Consider the following 15,096-nt stretch of genomic DNA (forward strand, 5'->3'; position numbering starts at 1 on the left):
GATCAGAGGGCTGGAACACCTCTCCTATGAAGAGAGGCTGAGAGAGCTGGGGCTGTTCAGTCTGGAGAAGAGAAGGCTCTGGGGAGACGTTATAGCAGCCTTCCAGGGCCTAAAGGGGGCATACAGGAAAGCTGGGGAGGGACTCTTTGAGGGGGTGCAGTGATATGACAAGGACTAATGGCTGTAAAAGAGGGTAGATTTAGATTAGGCATTAGAAAGAAATTCTTTACTCAGAGGGTGGTGAGGCACTGGAGCAGGTTGCCCAGAGAACCTCTAGATGCCCCATCCCTAGAGGTGTTCGAGACCAGGCTGGATGGGGCTTTGGGCAGCTTGGTCTGGTGGGAGTTTTCCTGCACATGGCAGGGAGTTGGAACTGGGTGGTCCTTAAGGATCCTTCCAACCCAGCCCATTCTGTGATTCTGTTCTATGATATTACAGTCATAACTAATAGCTGGGAGGATGGCTTCTTAAGAATCTGATTCTGTCCAAATTTGATCAGTTGAACAAACAGAGTTAAATGACTGCCTCCTTAGCAGGGTAGCAAATTCCCTTGCTAAAAGGGAATAATAAGCCCATAGTAAGGTTATTATGTGTTGTATAAGTTTTTAACTGAATTGAAACAGAATGATTGCAGGGAATAGTGTTCCAATCTGTGAGGTCAAGTTCCAGAAAGTATCCATGAAGTATTCAGGAAATATTTTGTTCAGTTTCAGCTCCTTCTAGCCTTTCTAAGTTATCTCATAAGATTTGGGGCAGTGATACTGTCTTACAGCTATTTCAATTCAGCCACTAAACCCTAGCATGGTACTTCCACATGTAGCTCTGTATTTAACACAGGTCTGTATGTTTCATTAAGTTTTCCTGCTGCTAAACCTTAAAAACATCACTTGCCCCAGTTTTGCTATCAGATGCTGCTTTAATAATCTTTACAGACATTTATAACACTGTCCTCACACCATCTTCTTTAAGTTACCAGGAAAATAACAACATGAAAAAACACTTTGCAGAAGTCTTGAAGAATATTATACAGCAACGTTAATATAGCAACCCATGAGTTTCAGCTTTGCATTTTGCTGGACTACTTGGCAATTGCTTGATGCTTTCTTGTGTTGTGTTGTTTTTGATGGTAGCTTTTGATAATGACTGGTAGCTTACAGGTAGCTTACAAGAAGTTATTTGTATTCTTAGTAGTATAATCACTATTCATGTGATGTCAGGGTTCTGTGATTCACTTCTGATTCATTTCAAATTGTACAGTAGGTGATAGAGTTAGAACTGGCTGGTAAAGAAATGCTTATGAAATAAAGGCCTCTCAGACCTAGGAAAAACTAACTTCTTTCTTCCAAAATTAAGTTCAGTTAAGACATTTTGGCATTCTTCCTGTTGCCTAATGATTGCCCTCATGAGTGGGAAGGTCCTAGTACAACGATACAGCCTATAGAACATACTTTTTCTAGTAAGCACATTTACTGTAGGCTTGGTGGCTGCCAGGAGATGGTGAAAAACAGGCAACTGTTACAGCCTTGCTTATTAGCTTTTGAGTACTTTGATTCTTCTAATTATTCTAGGAACAAGTGATATAGTTCACCTATTTCTAAATCACAGATCACATGCTCCAACCGGTGGCTCCGTGCAGTAGAGTGGCTGATACACCTAGGTTGGGATGTTTTTACTCTCATTTGTTCTAAGTGTAACATATGCAATGGAACTTTCATAGCTATAATTTTAGTGGCATTCTGTTACTGTATGGATACTAAAATATTCAGCCCTATATTTCTTTGTGCTCTTTGTACTCATGTAGTTAAATACTGGAAAAGTATTTTCATTTCCTGCTTTCTTGTTTGCTTCAGAGATTATTTATTAAAACAACACATTAAGGGTATTTACAGGAGAAAAAGAATGTAACCGATGGACTACTTACATTTTTCTGCAGTGAAACAAAGCTAAGGCTTATACAGTATTTTGTAGCATTCTGTTAAGGTAAATTGACTAACTGAAACACACCCATGCCACTTTATTTAATGTTCACTTAGTGGTTTCTGCTCAGCAGGGTGTGTGGTTAGAAACAGGTATACAAACGGAAATGAAAATGAGTCTCAAACTTTTTTTTTTTTTTTTTTTTTTAAAAAAAAGCACTGCTGGAGGTTCAAGAGAATGCTGTAGAGGCAGTCAGAGACAGTCTTGCAAGAGAGTCAGGAAAGCCCTCTTATTGGCTTCAGCATTTGCACAAAGATAGTTTACCACGACTTTTGTAACTTCCTTACACATGGCTATGTTTAGCAGGTTAGCTCTTCTAAAAAGAAGTGACCTAGTGGTCAGAGGTGTGAAATAACCAGTGACAATTCTGCAACTGAGCTGGAGTCATAGTGCATTACTTGAAAAGTGCTTCTTTCATAGATCTGGCAGGAATATGACATTACATATTTGGTATCAGATGTGTTTGTAAAATTGTGTGCTGTTATAATCCCATACAAGTTTGCTGTTCAGTGCTGGACGGTACTGGGAACCTTCAGATTTGTGGCTGCAGTGTGTGTTTGTTTTTTAAACCATCAGTAATACAATGTTTTTCTTTGTGTAGATTGAACCTTTTAATTATTGGTGCAGTGGAGGAATGGATAGCACAAAACGGTAATGCATTAGTGTGTGCAAAATAATTATATGTTACTGTAAAATATCGTAAAGTCCACCTCTCTTGTAAGATAGTTAGATCTGGATGTTTTGAAGCAAAAATCCACTTCTGTTATGCAAGACAGTTCCATTAAGTGTATTGACCTAACATTAAGCAGAATGTGCTATTTTTCTGTGCACCTTTATAATATGGAGGAAAAAAAAGAAAAAGAAAATTAAAAAGACTAAAAAAAGGATAAAAGTGCATTTTGGAACATGGTACCAAGTGGTACCTGTTGTACGTCTTGATAGAAGAGTTTGGAATATGCACAGAGGAGAAGCTGCTAAGATAGTTATTTGCTGTCCTTGTCAGCAGGGTGTGACCTATATTGAGCATGTCTTAAAAGCAGGTAATTTAACTACAGCTCTACATACTTAATAATAATTGTGCATGTAATCATTGCAGCTTTCAAGTTAAGGATACATTGAACTGCTTTTCTGGTTAAACAAGACCCATTAGATGTAAACCGTAGCAAAACAAAAAGTTTTGTAAAAAAAAAAAAAAAAAAAAAAAAAAAAAAAAAAAAAAGATGAAAATTGATACCAACCTCTATGTGATAGACCTGAAAGAACTTTACTCTTGTTGAAAACACTTGGAATAGTACAAAAAGCCAGATACTAAAGAGTTGAAAACACGTTATGATTCCTGATGTCCCAGCCTTCTCCTGTGAATTCCCTACTTCTCTGGCAAAACTTGCTGTTTTGTCCTCAGTGCCTTGGCACACAACACCTGCTCTACCAGACTGTTTATACTCTAGTAGAAATAGAAACTGTTTATAGTTCTAGTAGAAATAAGAACAGAAAAAATCTGTTGTTTAATGAATGTTGTAATAGGTTCTGTTGAGTAATGAATGAAATTACGTGAGAACATGAACAGGAGATGTGTAAACTTTGGTTCATGCTGTAAAATTGAGAACTTGTAGTAAAAGTCAAAAGACAGCTCAAGAACTTTTTAAGCGTGATGCAGATGACTATTCACCAACGTTAATTTTTATTTTACATTGATCTGTTAGAGTAACTTCTGTATTTAAGAAGTCAATATTTTTATTTAGTTTATGTCCCTTTTTGGAGATTGCTGGTTAGTATTCTCTTTCCAGTTACTCAACTCTCTTCGCCCAATTGCAATTTCTTATGCCATCAATTAAGAGTCCTGACTCAACTGATTTCCAGTGTAGCCTTTCCAGATGGCCTGTTTCTCTCTTATCTGTGCAAACAGTGGGTAGTTAAATACAATTAGTATATCCCATACTACAGAAAATGACTGGTTTCTATCTGCTACACTGAGAGAACATGTATTTATACAGTTCAAAATGCTTATTATTCTTTAGCTCTACTTGATTCCCTGAAAGGAAACTAAACCTTTATACTGTTGTTGTAGTGCAGGAGTACTAACAGTTCCTGTACATTGCTACCAAAAAGCCCTAGATGTTTAAGGATGTGCCTGTGGTTGGTAACAGGGTATTTTTAAGCTCTTCGTATCATCTTAGTTGAATCGTATGCTAAGCAGAGTCTTCTGTATTTCTTGAGTGGTGAATGCACTGTCACGACCTTGGAGCTCAGCTAACACGTGAAAACAAAATTGGAAGTGTGGCAAAGAGCACACAAATCTCTAAACATATCTGCAAGTGCTTCTGTTAACTTAAACCTGTCACTCTTTTAAAAGAGGCTGAGAATAACACTACAGAGATTAGTCTTCAGGACTTTTATCATCTTACTTGTTTTCTTAGTGTAAGCGCAGGGAGGTTTGGCTTTTGAAAAGCTTAGCCTTAAATTCTGCATTGATAGCAATTGCTCATAGGAAATTTTCTGCAACTTATTCTCCTAACTCTCCAGTGCTTTCTCTCCGTAAGTTTATCAGACTGAGGTTATACGTACAGCCATGTTTTCTACACACCTAAATTTTTCAGTTAGAGCCTTTCTAACTGAGTCACTAAGAGATGCTACTGCCCACTACTCAGTTGTGGTGTGCTCTGTTGTGATGCTGCAAACATTTCTGTTTGCCTTAAAATATTGGGCTAGTGTGTATTGCATCAGCTGTTTTAAAAAACCAACCAACCAACCAAACAAACAAACAAAAAACCATAAACCACCTCTCCCACCCATACCCCCCTTACCTGAAAAGATTTAATGAACTTGTTTTGACTGAAATTTGTAAAAAGTGATGGAATTGCTGAATTTATCAAAGAAGCTTAAAATGATCATACAATGCAAAAATTTGATGGAAAGGCAGTACTCTGTAAAGAATTGACTGTGCAGAAGGGAGACATCCACCTTGGTGCCCAAGTTGGTGTAGGGGCAGTGGGGTGAGCCTCCTGTGTGTATGGCTGGATTTGACTGTAAGGGTCCTGTCACAGCATGTACTGCCCTGTGTTGGCTCTCTGTAAGCATGAGTGGGGATTTGTGGCATTGATACAGGGAAGAGAAGGCAAAGATTTCCAGGGGGCAGTAAAGGGTGTGAATAGGGCTGTTGTGAAGAATAGAGGAGACACATCTAGAAGCTATCAGGCTTTGTTAGTTCTACCAAAGATCCAATGTATTGATCAAAAGGAAAGCCCTGGGTTTTGGGGTCCTCTCTTCACATTTGGTACCTCCCTGTATAAGGGCATGGCAATTGTTGCTCAGTGACTAACACAGATTATGTTGTTTTGTGAGTGGACTCAGCTTAATGTTCCTTTTTCTGTGCTGTGCGATTTATTTTTTTTCCTCTACCATTATATTCCACTTCTTATGTTCCAGATCTGCTGTTTCACCCGCCTCTTCTGTTTTGCCTTACTGTACTTCTGCATACTGCTCTTGTTAAATGGCAACTGCATTTGTCCTGATAGAGGACTAAATATTTAAAAATTATTGAAAAATACATTTTGAAAAGGTGTCTAATTCCACTTCAAGCTACCTAGTTTGTCTCATGGCAGTCTGTACACAACCATTGCCTGTTAATATTAACAAAGTAGTTAAAGTGTGTGTAACAGAAAAGGAAACGTTGTAAAACATTCTGATATATTTGATGTCCTTGATCTTTTCCAAATATGGAAAAAAAATACAATACCCAGAAGACAAATGTAGTCTAAAAATGTCCTTCAAGTGAAATCCTTGTAATACACAGTTCAAGGAAATTCATTATGGCTTCTAGGTCCACTGCTAAGTATGCATCAGTTAACCCCTAGACTTCTGCATACATTGTGTCTCATTCCATGCATTTCTAGGTCCTAACCTGTGTGTATACTTCAGGATTATATGTGTCAGCAACAGAAAAAGGTTCACAAGCACTTAAGAATATCTCAATTCCCTTTCATGAGTTCAGTCATGCCACTGACTTATATGATTCGGTAGCCTTAACTCTCTTGCTCCTCAATTCATTGATTCAAAGGTTATCTCACCTGCCTAAAGCTAACTATTTAAGTTATTGTTGCTGGGCTCAGATCATTATGTATACTTGTCTAAATACTTGACTGTTTTTGAGACAAAGCTTTTTGTTTTTTAATTGTTATATAGCTCTTATCACAAAAAAGATGGACTTCCTAAGTCAGTATGTAACTGCTGTCTGTCAAACAGCATAGACAAACAGGCATGATTAAAATTATTGTTCTGAAGAAGCCTCTTGCATGTTGTTTATGAAATTGTATCAAGATTCCTATATATATATATTTATTTATTTATTTATTTATTTTTCAGATTTAGAAGGAAATGCTTATCAGAACAACCAGCTGCTAAAGATGATTCTGACCATGCATCAGTTTTTCATCTCCTCTGCAGACATGCTCCAGAAACTTGTTGATCTATATCCTTTGTAATATCCAACTGTTGTTAAGGTAAAATTAGATATACTTGACAATTTTAAAATAGGTAAGTGTAGAATACTTAATTTAGGGGTATACTACTGTTTCGCTAATAAAACAATGGATTTGCTCCTTACAAATTTTGTGGCTGTATAATGTTTTTTTGTTTGTTTGTTTTGTTTTAGTGTTGTTTTGTTTTTTGTTTGTTTTTGTCTGTTTGGTTTAGTTTATGATCTACAGAGAGAGATGAAATTCCAGTTCAGATTTTAAGTTGGATAAATCACCCTCCATTAGCTGTGGAAGAAATACCTAGGGAATATCTAACAGGTGTTAGATTAAATTAGGCACCTTAGTTAGATACTATGAACCTGGGACTGGTCCAGATTTCTCTTTATTTTTCTCTCCTCTATACAAGTAGAAGAAAAAGGCACAAAAGCATTTTTTTTTTTTTAATAGTCTGATTTTATCACCTGGAGATGACAATTTTCTACAAGTATTCTTTCTCGTGCAAATTTTCCCACAAATTTCTTGAGTGATTTTGGATAGTTAGGAATGATTTAATTTCAGGTGGTTTGTTCAGAGCACTTCAAAATACTTGGGAAACCTTTTCAGGCTTCATGAACTCTACTGTCAGTCTCATTTAAGCACTTAATACAGGTACTTTTTTTGTGGATTTTCTCTCCTCAGTTGGGGAAGATTTCAGCTGCAGTTAATCTCAATCAATCTGTGAGAGAATCTACAAGGTGTTTTCATTAAATTATTTTTTGTAGTACTGAAAATATATGTATTATCTATAGCAGAATACTGAAGATACATATAATATATTTTTTCCAAATGTATCTTCCATGTCTTCATAAGGTATTGGTTACAATATAAGAATATGTGTTTTACAGAGCTAATAGACTAAAAGTATGGATGTTTCTTTCTAGGTACCAGAGCATGTCAAATGAAAACTATTGCAGTCAGAGGGGTAAGATTAGCAAGGAGTATTTTATATAGCTGTTTATATTTAAAAGAAAATATACTCCTTTTTTTTTTTTTTTCTTTTTTGAAAAGCTTCAGTGACTCATACTAAACTGGAGTATTTATTAATTAAACATAATTGATATATTTGGTATTGTTTCAAATTTTAGTGAGATATGCAAGTGATTTTTATGAGAAATTGTGAAGTATGTGTACAAAGCAGTCATTTCAGTATTTAACAGTCTATACTTGGGAAGTTACATCAGTATTACTCAGAGTTGTCATATTTACAGCAAACATTTGCTAGTGATCTTGGAACATAATTTCTATACCTTTGTATAAAACTATAATCTAATATGCCATGAGAATGATTCCTACTATACTTAAAGGTAGGGAAATATTAAGCATGCTACATTTCATATCATATGTGGATAAATATGATTTTCCTTAACAGTTTTCTACCTATCTTAGTGCTTTAGAAAAGAAATCTTCCATGCTATGTGTAAAGATATGCTATTTTGTGAGGTAAGAATATTCTCATACGGTAGCTATTAGTCTGCAGTTGTTCCTGTACCATATAGAAGAATGCTTTTGCATATCTTAAGATGACATTGAAAGAGAAAGAGTTGCATTTCTTCATCTTTTCAAATTTCACTTTAGCAACTTAAAAAATGTCCAGGTAGCCTTGTGTAGATCCATTAAAGTCAGTGCATGAATTACTGGGTCAGTTTCAAACTGATTCTGTATAAGGCTGTACCTTGAACATCAGTGAGAATTGACAGTGTTCAGGAATCAGTAGCGTTGTGTCTAATATTATTATATAGGTCTATTTTTAAAAAAAAAAATGATGTGGGATATTGCAGCTACTTTAATACTAAGCAAAATACATAATAAATACACCATTACCTAATAAATACACCATTGTATTTATTAGGTAATTTTCCCTAGTAACTGTTCTTAGTCACTTGAAATATCCTGGATTGCTTATCACTTTTTTTTTTTCTTTTGGACTAAATGTGATAAAATTTGATATCTTAGTGTAGAGAAAACAAAAAGGAGGAAATAAAGATACAGCTCTGGTAACAGATTAGCATATGATAATTCTTCTTTACATGAAATAGGAAATAACTAGCATCAGTTATGAAAGTGTTTGTTTGTTTAAATGGTGATTCTAGAATCTCAAAGTAGATTGTTAGGTCAGAGTGCTTTGCTATTGTGTGTGGTCAGGGAACATTTTTGCTTCCTGCCAGACTGATGTATATACATGTATGCATCCATGAGAGCACACATTTCCATTCTTCCAACAAGCACAGATCTTTATGTGTATGGGTGTACTGGGTCTGGCTGGGATTGTATTAATTGTCTTCGTACCTGCCTGTATGGTGCTGTGTTTCGAATTTATGACTAAAATGGTGTTTACAATAACAGGTAAAATGTTGCTGTGGTGAACAGTGTTTGCACAGGTTTGCATAGCACCAAGGCTTGCTCAGTTTCCCACCCTGCACCCCAGAGAGTAGGCAAGGAGTGAACAAGAGGTTGGGAGGGGACAAAGCTGGGACAGCTGAACGAGACTGAACAATGGGATATTCCATGCCATATAACAATATGCTCAACAATAAAAACTGAGTTGCCATTCCAAAGTAGCTATACCTTGAATAATGCACGGGCTTCGGTCTGCTCATGAGAGATTGTGAGTGAATGCCATTGCAACACTTGTTTGGTGGTGTTTTTTCATTCTTTTTTTTTTTCTTTTCTTTTTTTTTTTTTTTTTCCTTCTTTTATTCGATTGTTAAACTCTTTTTATCTTAACCCACAAGTTTTTCTCACTTGTGCCCTTTCTATTCTCTCCCGGTCCTGCTGCAGGAGGGAGGAATGAGTGAGTGACTGGGTCGCTGTTTAGTTGCTGACCAGGTTCAACTTACCACAATGGGTGACAATTCACATATGGGAACTGAAATATAAAATACATGACAGAAACATTTTGAATGCCCAACACAGAAAAGTGTAGTTCTCAGAAGATATTTGGTGCACCACCAAACAAATAAATTTAAATAGTAAATTTTTCTTCAGTTAATAGTAAAAATTCTGACTAGCGCAGTGTGTTTTCAGACTGAATTATTTCAAGTTCTAAAGGAATATAGAAGATATTTGTGAGATCATGAAGAAAATAATCAGCATGCATATTATCTAAATTTAATGTGAAAACAGAAGATTTAATATTGAATTACTGAATTCCATTCAAAAATGTACTATAGTTTTATACAGAATTTCTATATACAGAAATAAGTAGCTTCTTTTTTAACCTTGAATATTTGATTTCTGATAGAATAAAGCAGAAGCATTTAAAAGCATGGTTTATCCCCTGAAGTTGATCAAAAAGTTGATCAAAAACAAATGATAAACTGGAGCATCTATAGCAACTATCTAAGTTTCAGCCTTACTCATGGTAAAGCAACATCTTTATTTTTGTATTTCTGTTTTTTCACCATACAATAGATATTGGATTACAGAGTTTTGGGTTATGTTCAAAATGGACTCTAAACTATCCGCAACTATGGAGGAATTTCAAGAACTGGTTAAAGCTAATGGTGAGGAGTTACACTGTCGTCTAATTGACACAACTCAAATGTGAGTGCAGAAGTTTCAGTATGCTTAGAAAACAAGCTTTTGTTCTGAATTTCCTTTATTCAAATATAATATCTTTCCAGTACAACAGGGTCATGATCCTACAGTGGGTTAGGTTTAGTCTGTAATAAGATAAGTTGACTGTTATTTATCCTAGAAGAATGTATACCTTATTATAGTCAAAATATATATTACATAGAAGAATAGAATGCCTTTCAAGAATGGCTGACGTTCAGTTGAACTGTTGTGTAGACTGTGCTCTGTACCAGATAAATTTTATTCTATCCAGGGAACTTAGAAAATTTGTAGAGGCCTAATGGTTTTGGAAGGTCTTACTGACTCAGTTGATGAAAAAGGAAAGTAAACTTTAATTGGGTAATAAAGGAGGTAAAATGTGTTTGCATTTTAAAGCCAAAGGTAAGATAGAAGATACAGTTTATTGCATTGTCAGACTCTTTATTTTGTGTGATTTCTAGCTGTAGGATGACTTATACTGTCATGAACAAACCCTACATCTGTACATAAAACTCTACAGCATAGTTCTGTCTTGGGAAGGGAACCTTCCTTGTTATGTTAGGGTAAGATAACTGTGGAACTGCCTAACTATAAATTCGTACTTTGGAAATACACAGGCAAACACAAAGCAGAACTTGGCATGCACTTTATATCTGTTTATGAAAGATGATATTTAGTTTTTCATACTCAAGTAAATTTTGTTACTCTGAAGACAACTATCATAGGAGGAATAATTCTTATTCAGATGCAGGTCAATGAAATATGTTAAGACCTAATAAATCGAAGAACACTGTACACGTTCCATAAAGCCAAAGTTAGGACAGCAGTTTGGAAAGTGCAGTATATGATCTTGTTTTGTTTAGTAATATAGTTGTACTGTACTTATGTGCTTCATTAATGTAATACTAATGTATTCTTATATAATCTGTAATATGTGACAGAAGCTTGCTGTTTAGAAATTCAGGTAATCAACTTTTTAATGCAGTAAAACATGAAAACAATGTAAATTTTGTATTATAAAGAGAAGAAAAGAAATTATCTTCAGAAGATAACTCGGGGTAATTCTGTTTTTAAAATTTCTCTAAAAGAAATTCCAGGGACTGGTCTAGAAAGCTGACACAGCGTGTAAAGGCTAACACCAGCAAGAAACGGAAAGTTTCACTTCTTTTTGATCACCTTGAGCCAGAGGAGCTGTCAGACCACCTTACCTATCTGGAATTTAAGTCTTTCAGAAGAATATCAGTAAGTAATTTATTTTGTTTCATATTTTAAAACAAAAGCAGGAATGATGTAGAAAAGATGTGAGAGGAATAGTATTACAAGATTAACCCTGCAGTGCAAGTAAAACAGTTTTGCTGGAGGGCTAGTAACGTCGAGGTCAATTACAGAACCAGCTGAGAAAACTGTTATCTGTGTATCAGTACAACAAAATGAAGTAGTTAAGTTCCCTGGCCCTGAAATCAAGCAGACTGATTACAGCTCAACTTGCATCTGCAGGGCTAAACTATCATGTCTTCTAGAGAAGGATACTGATGCATGCTGTGTGTTAAGAATATTCCTTGGTCTGTGCTGTCCATATCCATACAGATATATGCATGGACCAAATCCAACTGTTGTTGAGAGAGTGTTAGTGTCATGAGTTGAAATTTTTTCAATTTTATGCTAACAATTATATGTATGGACAAATATATGCCTATGTCTGTGTCCAGGCCCTTCTTGTCTTACTGGAATTGAATTGGCCAGTGATACTTATTCTGAGTACCTTTCTTTTCCCTACAGTTGGGGGGGGGGGGGGGGAGAGGGAGAGTAGAAGCTTTTAAGTAGCTATGGTAGCTATGCAAGAGAGTCAGGGCAGGGTCCATTGGAAGGAAGAGGAATAAACAATCTTCTTCCAAATAATCTGTCCCTATTAGAACAAGTGGTATAATTGGGCACAGAAACAAACATCATCCTTTGACTCAAATCATCAGTCAAGCTGAAAAGGTATGAAGGAAACTTGGAAAGCTCCCAGAGTGTTAATTTCCTGTGGCAATAGGAAAGTAGGAAACAATGCATCATTCTCATACAGTGGCTAAGGGCTTTTCTGCATAAGGAGTAACTGGACTGTGCTTGCCTTTTTTCCCTTTTTTTTTTTTTTTTTTGTGTGTGTGTGTGTAACAAAAAAACAAGGATAAGTAAGCAGTCGAGAAAACAGCATTTTAAGATGCTAGTTTCCCTACACACTTTGGCCTCACTTGCATCCTTTTATAATCCGTTATTTTTATTCAAACATGGTACAGTTCACAGATGAAACAGAATAGTAAACATTAGACACCAAAATGTAATTGAGTTGCAAAGTCAATGTGATAACACTGAAAGCAGAGAAAAAATCAGACACTTTTTTTCTCAAAATAGCAGAATTTGAAAATGAGGTCTAGTAAGGAAGGTGGCTCTCAGTAGATTGCAAATTTCAGTCATGTGTTAGTGTAGTTTATGTGTAGTTTATTTTGAGCTGACTGCACGTGACTCTTCAAGTATTGTGCTAAATTCAAACAGCTGTACAACCAAAGTCATGCATAGACATGCTGCCTGTAGGCAGTACTAATACTTAAAGCTTATACAAGTCTTAATGCTTTCAAGGCTTTGTGCAGACATAAAATAATTAGTGATTAATGAGCATAGCAAGTATGATTGCTGTCAGAGTCTTGGATTTGTCATAGGACTCCAAATTACAGTTACATACCTGCATGCATTTTGGTATAAATTGAGTTTACTGAAACCTCAGATCAGGAAAAAAGTGTGTAATTAAGAAATAGCTTTAATCATTAACTCTTTGCAGAATGTATTCACAATATGCTAAGCCACAGAATCCTTTTCTAACAGGGCAGAATATAGCAGGAACGAGACTGCAAATGGCCTGTTATGTTATCAGTCATTGGCATAACTACTTATAGACTCAGTCATTTGAAAATGAGAAAGGAATACTTGATCCCCTACACATATACAGCACATAGCAAAATCTTGCAGGAGACACCTTGTATCTTGCAGCAAAAAATGCAGGGAGTGGTGTTCACAAAGTAATGACTGCAGGTATGCTTGCACTTGGAAATCATTTTAATGCATAGCTATAAAATACAAGGATCCTATGCTCTCTTATAAGAACCTGCTTTAATGTTGAGGCTCTTTAATTAGTCATTACAATACCAGACCCTTGCATTATTTAAGTACCTGAACTTCTTTACAGTATATGCCGCTTACAGTTCTTTTACAGCTATCTTGAGCCTTTAAGTAGTATTAAATATAAACTTGTTCAGCATTAAAAAAAAAAAAAAAATCATTTTCTGAAGGAGAGAGCTGGTGACAACAAAATATAAATTAATCAAACTGATTTATAATTGCACTGAAACTGCTACAAAGTTGATAATTATGTAGTCAGATGTTGAAAAATTAATTATCAGTAGAGAGTAGTTGCTTAAATTTCAACATCCAGCCAAATCTGGCTATGGTTCACCATTCAAACAATAACGGTAAGTGCATGCTATGAAATCTTAGAGAGAGCTCTACTTATTACTCATAGTATTTCTTCCATTTTTAATTTCATAAGATGAATCCAGGTGTCTGCTGTTGTCTCTGCTTTTTAGTATTAATAGTTCTCATTAAATGGGTGGGGGGAAACAAAGTTAAAAACACAGAGAGAATGGGCAAGAAACATAGCAGTATTACAATTTATGACCTTTCCTTAAGGATCAGTGCCATTCAGTATATACATGTATTTCTCTGACATTAAGAAAGGAATACATATCTACTATGGCTACAAAAGTTTTTGGTAAGATGTCAGTATTAGTACCCATAGTAAAGAATGAGTATATAAATCTCCTGTCAAATCTTCTGATTAGTTACATTTCTGTGCATTCCTGTTAATGGATATATCAAGAGAACAGATAAATGTTGCATCAACAAAAACAAATGATTGCTTCTTTTTAATCTTAATGGGAAGAATGGCTTCAAAGAATGTTTAAACTGTTTGTCCCCTAAACAATTTTGGATCATTTTGGTAAAAGACAACAATCTCACAACCCATATCAAAATATTAAGGAGTCCATAGCCTTTCTTATTTCTTAATGGGTTTAATCACAGTTTTATATAAATATGATTGAACTTGCTTCTTTGTTTTTGTACAGCTTAATTCAGAATTGTGATGTAGATACATAATTTGAACATAAACCATTACTGAATTACTAGATTGATTGAATCTAGGTTTCTATGGCAAATGTTAGTTAAATGTAATGTACCAATCTGTGGAGCCACTGGAGAGGAAAACCCCAACTTTGCTCATCCTAGGGTTTATAAGAGTCAAAGCTTGTGGGATATACATGATGCAAGTGATGTGATACAAATCATCAAGAAAAGATGCTTTCAGTTAATTTCTGCATTCTGCAGTTAATTACTGCAAGTCTGCTTTAAAGAAAGTTGAACATAGCTTTGACAAAGTAGAGTCTTATGGATATTTAAAGTGCAAGATAGATCTTGTTCTTTAGTATTTAACTTGTAAAGTGCACCTTTATTTGCAAACAGATCACAAGGTGTATGAAATGGAAGATGAATTTTAATATACTTTTTTTTTTTCTTTTAAGTTCTCAGATTATCAAAACTACATTGTGAATAGTTGTGTGAAGGAGAATCCAACGATGGAAAGATCAATTGCTCTTTGCAATGGTATCTCTCAGTGGGTGCAGCTAATGGTTCTCAGTAGACCAACACCACAGCTTCGAGCTGAAGTGTTCATCAAGTTCATTCATGTTGCACAGGTCAGTTAAATTTTGACACGTGTTATTGTGGTGGTTCCGCTCGAGTGGGCAGCTGAGCTCCACCACAACCTCTCTCTCACTTTGAGGAGGGGGACCTCCTCAAAGAGGAATGGGGAGACAATACGATGAAAAGGGCTCAAAGGTTGAGATAAGGACAAGGAGATCACACAGTAATTATTGTAACAGGCAAAACAGACTCGGCATAGGGAGAAAGTAAGATTTATTGCTTATTACTAACAAGCTAGAGAAGTGAGAAACAAAGG

At 35.6% G+C, this 15,096-nt stretch overlaps 1 protein-coding gene across 2 annotated transcripts in view; it reads left to right on the forward strand.

The window, feature by feature from the left end:
- Positions 1–15,096, forward strand: part of RASGRP1 (RAS guanyl releasing protein 1) — a 43,139-nt gene that overhangs the window by 13,158 nt on the left and 14,885 nt on the right. The window contains exons 3-7 of one of the 2 annotated variants that reach the window (XM_082762094.1): positions 6,340–6,454; positions 7,878–7,931; positions 9,903–10,034; positions 11,135–11,288; positions 14,660–14,833. In XM_082762094.1, coding sequence (XP_082618220.1) covers positions 6,340–6,454; positions 7,878–7,931; positions 9,903–10,034; positions 11,135–11,288; positions 14,660–14,833 — 629 coding nt within the window. Of the gene's footprint in view, positions 1–6,339; positions 6,455–7,874; positions 7,932–9,902; positions 10,035–11,134; positions 11,289–14,659; positions 14,834–15,096 lie in introns of those variants that run through there. The other variant, XR_014317636.1, reaches the window with a different exon arrangement.

This window comes from Aythya marila, assembly GCF_965140915.1.
Source record: "Aythya marila genome assembly, chromosome: 5".
Classification (NCBI taxonomy): domain Eukaryota; kingdom Metazoa; phylum Chordata; class Aves; order Anseriformes; family Anatidae; genus Aythya; species Aythya marila.